We start from the raw sequence: 11,068 nt of genomic DNA, 5'->3' as shown, positions 1-11,068 counted from the left end.
TCTCTGTCTCTGTCTCTTACAATTTGACCAGACTGGCAGTTAAATCTTGTTTCAACCCTGATGAAGGGACAAGCATTCCCCACTGCCCCTGTGGAGGTGCACACCAGTCTGTGCACAACACACACAGCTCTCTGTGCTTTTGTCACCCTGCCACCACTCTTGTCTCCTCAGTATCCGCCACCCGAGGCAGCCGCCTCACTCTGCCTAGTGGTAGAGCCGGCCCCAGATGGTTTATATGCATGAATTACCAGATGAAGATTTTTACCACATCTTCAGGGGGTCACTTCAAAAGCAAATTCCAGTGCTTCCCATATGCTTCCTTTATTCTTCTTCCTTGTGAGTAACTGGTAGCAGTAACCCTGTCCTTGCAGGGCCAGATCCATCTAGAAACACTACAGGTGACTGATGAAGATAATATAGGCAGGGAGGGAGTTTGTGGCCTAGGTAGGGGTTGGAATCCAGAGCCCCATTTCGTGCAATCCTTGTCACCCCTCTCCTGCTCCAGCAGGCAGCATTTCTTGCCTGAGACACCAGCCCTCTGCCTAATGATGGGCTGCCCCTGTTAAGCCAACAGCATCATGTGCCCTCAGACTATTTCTTGAGTCCAAATTCTGAATTATGAAATGTTCCTGAGTTTTGAATGTGTGTGATATTTCTTTCCACTCTCCACTTTCTTTCCACTTTCCACTCTCAACCTCCTGCATTGTCTAACCCACATTTCGCTTCTTTTTCCCTGTGCCACTTGTTGGGGGAGGCAAAAAGGACACCAAGGACTCAGGCCAAAATAACGATTTGATAGATATAAATATAAATTATTCAAGTCTCTTGTAGGTTTTATTCCTTGAGGTTTGTAATACAAATGAGATGAAAACGCCAGGACAAGGCCTTGTTTCGGTATTCTGCCTCAGTAGTGTCTTAAGAGTTTTCAGGTCAAAGTGTACCAATTATTTTGAGTTAGTTTTCATCTCATTTGTATTTCAAACCTCAAGGAATAAAACCTACAAGAGACTTGAATAATTTATATTTATATCTATCAAATCGTTATTTTGGCCTGAGTCCTTGGTGTCCTTTTTGCCTCTTTTCCTGCATTATTCTACCAAGAACTCCAATTTCCTCTACTTGTTGGGGGAGAGCACAGCTTCGCTTCAAAGTCTGCCAAAATCCTATCCCAACAGAGGCAGGTCCAGGAAACAGTGTCAACCTTTTCATCTATTCCAACATTTTGGTCACATATGCCACACCATACATTTAAAGCACTATTGCACCCTTTGGACAGTCATGGAAAACCCTGGGAACTGTAGTTTGTTGTGGGTGCTGGGAGCTGTAGCTCGGTGCAGTCAGCACCCTTAGCAAACTACAGTTCCCAGGATTCTTTGTGGGGAAGCCATGACTGTTAAAGTGGTCTAAGACTGCAACACACGACATCAACATATGCAAAAGCCGCTGTCATTATGCTTTGGGTGAGAGACCAGCAGTGCCGTGTGAACTGATGTGCAACCAATAAATATTCCCTATGGATACAGCTTGGAGGGAGGAGAAGAGGAAATTTTTCCCAGTTGGCTGCTGGGGCTGTCAATGCCAGGGTGGAATAGGGAAGATGGGGAAGAAGCCGTGATAATGATGAGTTGAGAGCAAAATTTGGGAAGCAAGGTTTGTGTGTGCCAGTCCCAGGCTATTTTGTGCCCAAGGCAAGCCACCCCCCCCCCCCAGTTGCTAACAGTTTTAATAATGTATGAATTACTTTAAAACAATAAGATTCTTCAAAATATAAAATAAAAGTAAAATATTATTAGAAATTTGTAAGAGATAACAAAAAATGAATCTGCATAAAACTGTGCCCCTCTGAGACTTGCGCCCTGGGCAAGCTGCCTACCTGGCCTAATGACAGCACCAGCCCTGCAGCTGTTGGGGAGGTTGGATAAAGGATGGGGTCTCCCGCACATCTCTCGGCCTCCGCCTGTCTCACAGGACAGGCTTTCAGCTAGTTTTTAAACAACAGCCGAATAGTTGCCTCTACACCGTAAAAAAAAATGTGCCCAATCGACTGGACATTTCTCACCGAAGAAGCTTCAGATATTGACTTGAGTCATGTCTTGGTTTGAGGACCTTTTTGTTATGTTGGGGTCCAACTCTGGAATCTGTGAAATAATAAAGGAGAGTGCTTCTGAGCACCTCTGCATGAGCACAACCACACCAGCTTCCAGGCTCAAGACAACGTGATTTCCAGGCAGGCAGGCAGGCCAAAGCCCCAGCATTGTCCCACCTGGGAACTGGCCTCTGAAATGAGCAGAGGTTGGTGAGGTTCTGTACACAGCAGTGGAAATGGTTGTGTGGGTGGGTGGATTGTGCCCGTTCAAGGTTCAACCAATAATGGAGGTTAGATATACACAATAAGGTGGCTTTATTGGGGACCAAAAAAGGAGGAACAGAGCTGCCCCTCTGGCTGTGGGGGATGAAGAAGGAGATGGTAGGGGTGCTGCTGATCTCAGCAGGGCTTTACTTTCCCTGGCACTGCTCCAGGCTCCGCTCCGCTCTGGTTCCGGAGGCGATGTGGTACGTGGAGCACTTGACGGAGATGTCAGAGGTCAGGCGGTTGCGAGGGATGCTCAGGATGCTGCTGGCGCTGTAGGAGCCATCCTCGTTTAAGACCACCGGCCCAGGAGTCACCCCCTCTGATATGCTGACTCCAGCCTTACTCCACTTGATCTCTAGGAACCCTGGGTAGAATTTCTCAGCGATGCACAAGGCGTGGACGGTGGGCGAGTCAGCTGTCTGGTAAGCATCAGACAGAAGGGTGACCGAGGCCGGTTCCTTTGCTGATTTGCCTGGGAAAGAGAAACCATGAGTGGGTCACAGAATCCAGGTGACCTGATTATTTTTGGGTGGTGGTGCTGAATGGGGGTTTCCAAGCAAAGTTAATTGAAAATCCCCAGCAGTGCTTAACAGGGGCCACACACAAAAAAGCCACCCTGGATAACAATGCGTCATTTGGGCCCCAGAGACATGGGTTGGAGTTGATGATTTTCTTGTGGAGATTGTGCAAGCATTTCTGTGGTTGAGCTCCTCTTCCACTCTGAGGGCTTATCCACATGCCTTTCCTCCATACTTTTCAGGTGTGGTACCAGCGCACTTTTTTTTGTGTGTCCGGAACTTTCCACACTGAAACCTGCTCTTTAAAGCAGAATTGGAGCAAATGGCAATTGCCGTTGGCTGTGCTTCAGCTTTAAAGAGCAGGTTTTCATGGGGATTGCTCCAGGGCATAAGAAAGCCAAACAAACAAATGCTCAGGTGTAGAGCTTTAAAGCACAGACTTGTGCTTGGAAAGAGTGGAGTGAAAGGTAAATATGCCTAAGCCCTTATTCTATTTTCTGGCACCTTCCCCCCACCCAGCACCCAAAATATGTTTTTCAGGTGAACACGCAAGGCATCATTGCAGACTGTTGTGTACATGGATTCTGCTGATGTAGAGAAAGGGCGTTAGAGGACAAAAAGAATAGGGCAGAGTTGGGGTACTTGCAGCTCTCCAAACGTCGTTGAACTCGCCTCTCCTGTTATCCCAGCCAGTGTAACCATTGACCAAGGATGATGGGAGTTGGGAGTCTGCCTATATGCAGCAAAGTGCTAAGTAAGTTTCCTGTCGATGCGAAGATTTCAGCTTGTGCAACAGGACTCCCCCTCATGCCCCTGCTTAAATCTGCTCTGGGTTTCCCCACAACTCTCCAGAGCAGATATGGGGCAGGCAGGCGAGCGAGGAGAAGCAGGGGGAAAGTTCTGCTGCACAAGTGGAAATCCTTGCAATATTGGAATGCATAAGTTGGACCCCACTTTTCTGATATCACTTTTCTGAGTGTTCATATTAACATAGCTGTCAAGTTTCGGATTTGAAAATAAGGGATCAGCAGTCTCACCCATCCCGGGGACAGTCACATGTCAGTGGTGGGCGGAGCCAGAAGCAAAAGTGGCCGGAGCAGCAATGTAAACTCCAAGCGGGCTCGGGCTTGGAGCGGAGCAAAGAGGAGGGCAGCCAGCAAAGAGGAGGGCAGCCATGTGCTCCGTGCGATGGAGCCCCATCGTCTTCTTGTCTGATCCCATCAAAACAGGACAGGAAGCAGCAGCTGCTCAAAGGCAGCCAGGCTCCGCCTGCCAGCTAACCCTATTGGCCGGCTGAGGGGCTCGGCGGCAACAGATAGGGGCTGATGCAGGGGGAGGAATACACCCCCCTGTAAGCATGGGAAACGACTCCCTGCTTTGAGGGCTGAGGCTTTTCTCTCCAAGTAGGCAAGGTCTTCCCACCCAGTCCCTGGCCAGCAGGGGAGGAGCTGCTTCCGTTAAAAACGGGAAATTTAAGGGAAATAAAAAATAAGGGAGAGCAGCGGGAAACTGCTTGAAATAAGGGAGAATCCCGGGGAAAACGGGATACTTGACAGCACTGATATTAAGCAGTTCACCTTACTATAACCCTATAAGGTTGCTAGTGCTATTATTCCTACACTGCAAGCATGAATCTGAGGCGTAGCAGCTTGCCTAAGGTTACTTGGTGAATTCATGCCCGAAGCGAGACCTGAACTGGGAATTTCCTAGATCACACTTCATAACTTTCACTGCATGCTTCCCTTAGTACGTTGGGCTCCCTGTGCCCAAGCGCTCCACTCTTAAGCCATGGCATTCTCACTCACCTCCTGTGACACTGAGCTGTGTTCCGCTCCCTGAGACAGCGGTGTTGAAATAATTTGCCTCTGCCAGGCAGTAATAGGTGGCACTGTCCTCCGTGCGCACCTTCCGAATCTGCAACGTGTAGGTGTTGGCATCCCGGATTGGCACAAAACGTTCATCAAATTCAGGAGCACGATCTACCTGACCTTCAATGTGATGCTTCAGTATAAAGACCGGGCCATTTCCTGGCTTTTGCTGGAACCAGAAGGCATGGTACTCCTGGATGTTGCCCCTCTCCAGAGGGCACGGCAGGACAGCAGTGGTCCCCTCTGCAAAGGAGGCCTGCGGAGGCTGGGCGGGCAGAGGCTGCAACGCTCCACCTGCGAGGAGGGAAGTAGGTGGCTCTTGTGAAGCTAAAATTTCAGCCTTATAATGGGAGTGAACTGTCTGACACATGCTAATTACACATATGCATATGTGTGTCCTATAGAAAATGTAGGGGGGGATTCTTATCTCGAGAAAATGTTAACAGTAACAAAAAACAAAACCTTGGTTGTCAGTCACAGGATACTTCCCTCTTGAGAAGTGTGCTGCCCTACCTTTTTGTTGAGACCAAGAAGGAGAGCGCTGCTCCTGCAAGTGAAAGTGAGGCACAATGGGCTGTGGGTTCAAGCAGAGCCTTTTTGGTAGCTTCCCCAAAGCTGTGGAATGAACTCTGACAAGGTGTGTGCCAGCATATCTGTATTTTAGTTGCTAGAGAGCCATGTTGAGTCCACCTTTGAAAGATTGTCTTTCAGGCTAGTGATCCAGTGACATTCTGTCTTTTGCTGTATTACATTGGTTTTTATATAAAATAAAAAATAAAATTCCTTCCAGTAGCACCTTAGAGACCAAGTAAGTTTGTTCTTGGTATGAGCTTTCGTGTGGATGCACACTTCTTCAGATACACACGAAATCGTGCATGCTCACGAAAGCTTGTACCAAGAACAAACTTAGTTGGTCTCTAAGGTGCTACTGGAAGGAATTTTTTTATTTTTTATTTTGTTTTGACTGTGGCAGACCAACACAGCTACCTACCTGTAACTGGTTTTTATATATGAGGTGTTTTGTTTTTTAAAAAGTATTAATGTGAGGTTTTCTGCTATTAAAAGATATTTTATGGTTTTGTAAACTGACTTCAGTATATAATAGGTGGATAACAATATCAAAAAAGCAATCGAGACATTCTTTTATTGTAAGCCTGCAGGAGGGCTTTGCTGTTTTTAACCTAATAATTTCTAGCACCTACCCCATAAGTAGTTTAGTAAGGGGTTAATTAATAATCATCATAATCCAACATTGACTCTGAAACACATCTCAAAAGAGCTGAGAGTTGGGTCAATTGCCACTAGCCAAAATTTTTGAGACCGGAAGGAGGGAAAGGGGGGGGGGAGAAAGGAAAATATACTTAAATAAAATTTGTTTAAATATTGGAAATATTAATTAAGGTTTTAGAAGAATTCAGAAGTACTAAGAGGCCAAGGTGGTGTTAAAATTAAAAGTAATTAAGTTGGAGGAATAAATATGTTTAAAAATGATAAGGAGGAAGGTTATAGTGTGTAAAGTGGAATAGATGATGAATTGGAAAACTGGGGATTAGGTTTGATTTGGAATTCAACAGAGGGGGGGATCTGAGGAAGTCAATTGATTCTGAAATTGAGGAAAGTAAGAAGTTCTGGCCCAGGAAAAGGGCCAGGTCTAAGCAATGATTTACACAAGTTAATTGGTAAAATTTGAAAAGATTTTGTATGTGCTCCAGTGAGAGGGGGGCTTGGTTATTTGCTCCCCCTGGTGGGAGAAGGGGGAAGATGGAAAAATTTAACCATGTAATGTTCTGTGATTTAAATTGTAAAAACCTTATTTAAAAATTTAATTTAAAAAAAGAGAGATTTGGGTCAATTGCACACTATGGCTGCATATAGGTTGGTTCACTGAAACAGGTTGAATTCAGAAATCTCAACTATATATATATTAAAATTTTTTATAATGGGGCTCTGTGAATATAATGGGGCAAATCAGATTTCATGCTGTATTGATTGAAGAAGAAGAAGAAGAGTTTGCATTTGATATCCCGCTTTTCACTACCCGAAGGAGTCTCAAAGCGGCTAACATTCTCCTTTCCCTTCCTCCCCTACAACAAACACTCTGTGAGGTGAGTGGGGCTGAGAGACTTCAGAGAAGTGTGACTAGCCCAAGGTCACCCAACAGCTGCATGTGGAGGAGCGGGGATGCGAACCCGGTTCACCAGATTATGAGTCCACCGCTCTTAACCACTACACCACACTGGCTCTCATTGTTCACTCAGTGCAAGCCAATTTCAGGGGCACAGGGCAGAGGTAGATTTAGGGGAGCACAACCTGTTTGTCAACACTGGGCACTGAGCCGAGAGGGTTCTGCGTGCAGAGGATGCAGCAAAAATGACTAAAAATGGAAGGTGAGAGGCGGTGAGGGGAACTGAATTTTGGTGTCGCACAGGGCACCACTGAAATGAGAAAGCCCGAAGTCCACCACGTCATAGTGGCACACAGAGGGCGGAGAGGGGTGGAACCCGCAAAAAGAGGTCCTTGTGAAGCAGGGTTACCAGACGTCCCCAGTTCCCGGGGACAGTCCCTGGATTTGCAAATCGGTCCCTGGGAAACGTGGCAGCGGCAGCCACAGCTGCCCGGAGTGACCCCGGTAGCACAGTTGGCTTTGGCTGGCTTCAGGAGCTGCTCACTGCCATTTTTCCTCCCTGGAAGTCCCCATATGATGTGCCTTGTGCGCAACACATCATATGGGGACTTCCGGGGAGGAAAAATGGCGGGCGCCACGGCAGCAGGCAGCAAGCAGCTCCTGATGCCAGCCAGAGCCAACTGCGCTACCAGGCTGGCTCCGGGCTGCTGACTGCCACTGCTGCCGCCACTGCCGAAGGGGAACTGGGGACGTCCAGCGGTACTGATCTCCTGCCCCCTCACTCCTTTGTTTTGACTGATCGGGGGAGACTCAGGAGTCGCAGGTGGCCGGCCGTTGCCCAGTTTTTTAAAAAAACTCTGCGCATTTATGTTTCACAGGGTGCGAAAGAAGGGCTTTGCACCTTTATACAATATGGATGTGTGCTTGGGCCCAGGGTTTTTTGCCTCACCATCCCCACTACTGGCTCCCTGTTGCTACTCAGCTTTAAAAAAAGTGTCCCCTGATTCATTGGAAAAAATATGGTAACCATATTGTGAAGGGTTCTACTACTGTGAGTAGAATCCTGCCCAGTGCACCCATCCTGCCATTTTCAACTCCCCTTGAAAACAGTTGCCTTTCCCCCATAAAATAGCCTTTAAAGCTTTTAGGCAGATCTTAACTAATGTGGTACTTATTTCCTTGGACTACTGCAATGCCCTCTATGTGGGGCTACCTTTGAAGGTGACCTGGAAACTGCAATTAATCCAGAATGCGGCAGCTAGACTGGTGACTGGAAATGGCTGCCGGAACCACATAACACCGGTCCTGAGAGATCTACATTGGCTCCCAGTACGTTTCCGAGCACAATTCAAAGTGTTGGTGCTGACCTTTAAAGCCCTAAACGGCCTCGGTCCTGTATACCTGAAGGAGCGTCTCCACCCCCATCAATCAGCCTAAGATCCAGCACCGAGGGCCTTCTGTCGGTTCCCTCACTGCGAGAAGCAAAGCTACAGGGAACCAGGCAGAGGGCCTTCTTGGTAGTGGCGCCCGCCCTGTGGAACGCCCTCCCATCAGAAGTCAAGGGAATAGACAACTACCTGACATTTAGAAAATACATGAAGGCAGCCCTGTTTAGGGAAGTTTTTAAACTGTGATATTTTAAATGTATTTTAATGTTTGGTGGAAGCCGCCCAGAGTGGCTGGGGAGACCCAGCCAGATGGGCGGGGTACAAATAAATTATTATTATTATTATTATTATTATTATTATTATTATTATTATTATTATTCCATCCCAGTGTTTCAAGCTGAATCATAGCTGTTGCTAATATTTTAGTTGGAAGCGTCTCTGCTTGGGAGTTTCACATATCCCCATTTCAACACTTTAGCAGGAGCATGGAGAGCGGAACCTGAAAGCTGCAGTACTAGCTTGTTTCTGGCTTTGCACATCATTCACCACTGAGACCTTCGCAGAGTCCACGGTTCCCCACCACATCCACTTTACGGTTTGCAAAATCAGCAGAGCAGATATACAAGACTTGGAAAGAATGATTCCATACAATCACAAGGACTAGTCCCTTTATGTGTCTTATATTTAGAATGTTAATTACCTAAATGCTGAAATGTGCCAAAGCAAACAGCATGTGGGTAGGGCTCTGATGTGACACCTGCTGAAGAATTTTATACAGCTTTAAAGTTTGCAGTTGATTTTACCAGGATTAATAGAGTTAAATGTTGATTGTTTATAATGATTAAGATAGGTGAGAAAGAAGATTTTACAATGTTACAAAGTTACTAAAGAAGATTAGAAATGAACGCAGAAGGGAGGATGTGAGGAAGTCCCAATACAATGTTAGGAATAAGATAAGGATAATTAAATAAGTGTTAGGTGTTAAGTTTTTTTCGTATTTTTGTAGTTTTATAGTTCTTTTGTTGCTGTTGTTGTTGTATTTTGTATATGTTTTATTGTTAAAATTTAATAAATTTTTATTTTTTAAAAAAAGAAAGTTTGCACACCCTTGTATTTAGTGTATTTCGTTACGGAGCCAGCATTTCAGAAAATATTTCAGTCTACTCAGTAGGGGTGGGTCAATTTGTCCATTTCAGTTCTGCTGAGCTTTTAAATTTTCTAGTCTTATGTTCAGTTTTCCACATTTCCACATCATTTTGTGATTTATTTTATTTTATTTGAAAACCCTCGTCTGCATTTTATTGTGAATTTCTCTTAATATACACATATTTTTATACAAATTTTGCCAACGCACACATTTTGCAGAGCAAATTCCTTTACATTATAGAATATAATATATTTGTGCATGTTATTGTCACTGATATAAGCATTTTTTATGCACACTCCGCCTCAGAGTGTTCATTTCTACACACATCACTTGGCTACAGAACTACACTGCGCAAATTGGAGAAGTGTGCATTCTGATGGGTGGCTATGCTTCCACATGCATATTGTTTAGAAAGTGGGGACTAGATAGGATTGCCATTAAATCTGAACTGAGTCGAATTTTCCCACCATCGCTATTCATAAGTGCCTAGCGGGTAGATGGAGAGATGATTGAATGAGTGCGTCTGGGTTTTCCCCTCCAGCCTTCTAGGTGTACACCAACTTTTTGCCGATCGGAAGGTCGGCGGTTTGAATCCCCTCAATGGGGTGAGCTCCCGTTGTTCAGTCCCAGCTTCTGCCCACCTAGCAGTTCGAAAGCACGTCAAAGTGCAAGTAGATAAATAGGTACCACTCTGGCAGGAAGGTAAACGGCTTTCTGTGCGCTGCTCTGGTTTGCCAGAAGGAGCTTAGTCGTGCTGGCCACATGACCCAGAAGCTGTCTGTGGACAAAAGCCAGCTCCCTCGGCCTGTAAAGCGAGATGAGCACGCAACCCCAGAGTTGTCTGCGACTGGACCTAACGGTAAGGGTACCTTTACATCTACTATCGGTAGTGGCACCTGCCCTGTGGAACGCCCTCCAGATGTGAAAGAGAAAAACAACTACCGGTACCAGATTTTTAGAAGACATCTGAAGGCAGCCCTGTATAGGGAAGCTTTTAATGTTTAATAGATTATTGTATTTTAATATTCTGTTGGAAGCCACCCAGAGTGGCTGGGGAAACCAGCCAGATGGGTGGGATATAAATAATAATAATAATAATAATAATAATAATAATAATAATAATAATAATAATAATAATAATTACCATTCTTAGATCATAGCCATGGCATTGACTGACCTCCAGTGAAAGACACAAGAGATGTGCAGATTTCTCCAGCCCATCATGCTCATTCTCTCTATTCTAGCACAAGGCCCAAATCCCTCATTTCCTTGTCATTCCCACTGGCCTATTGCAAGTTCTTGGACTCTCTAGCTTGGCAACCAGCTATGCGTGTACTCACCATGGATGGAGAGGACCAAAGAGAGACACAGCAGCATATGAGAGCCCATCCTTCTCTGCTTGGGGGTGGTTTGATGATGAAACTGCTTGTCTTTCTAGCGCAATTGCACCATGCACATTGTTTTATGGCTACCATGCTGATTTGCAAGCATTTGACTAGAGGCAGTACAGCTCTGTCATTGGCTGGAGGCAGACATCGGAAAGAGTCTGGCAAATTCATACTATTGCATTGAGGGGTCTGGTGGTGGCCACGCAGAAAAGAGCTGTGGATTTCATCCCAGTGTTTCATTGTGAATTTGTTTTCTGTTTTCTGTCCCTTCACAAGCAGAG

At 45.7% G+C, this 11,068-nt stretch overlaps 1 protein-coding gene across 1 annotated transcript; it reads right to left on the bottom strand.

The window, feature by feature from the left end:
• Positions 1-2,432: 2,432 nt before the first annotated feature.
• On the bottom strand, positions 2,433-10,820 carry LOC117061271 (immunoglobulin alpha-2 heavy chain-like). Its single transcript, XM_033173995.1, has 3 exons — positions 10,740-10,820; positions 4,677-5,033; positions 2,433-2,825 (listed from the first exon to the last, which is right to left on the bottom strand). Exons 1-3 carry the CDS (start codon positions 10,786-10,788, stop codon positions 2,497-2,499), a joined length of 735 nt encoding a protein of 244 aa, XP_033029886.1. The 5' UTR covers positions 10,789-10,820; the 3' UTR covers positions 2,433-2,496.
• Between the last annotated feature and the right edge of the window lie 248 nt (positions 10,821-11,068).

This window comes from Lacerta agilis, chromosome 16 (assembly GCF_009819535.1).
Source record: "Lacerta agilis isolate rLacAgi1 chromosome 16, rLacAgi1.pri, whole genome shotgun sequence".
NCBI classification, from domain to species: Eukaryota; Metazoa; Chordata; class Lepidosauria; order Squamata; family Lacertidae; genus Lacerta; species Lacerta agilis.
Note: the sequence above shows the minus strand (reverse complement) of the source record. Positions and strands in the feature narration are given on the sequence as shown.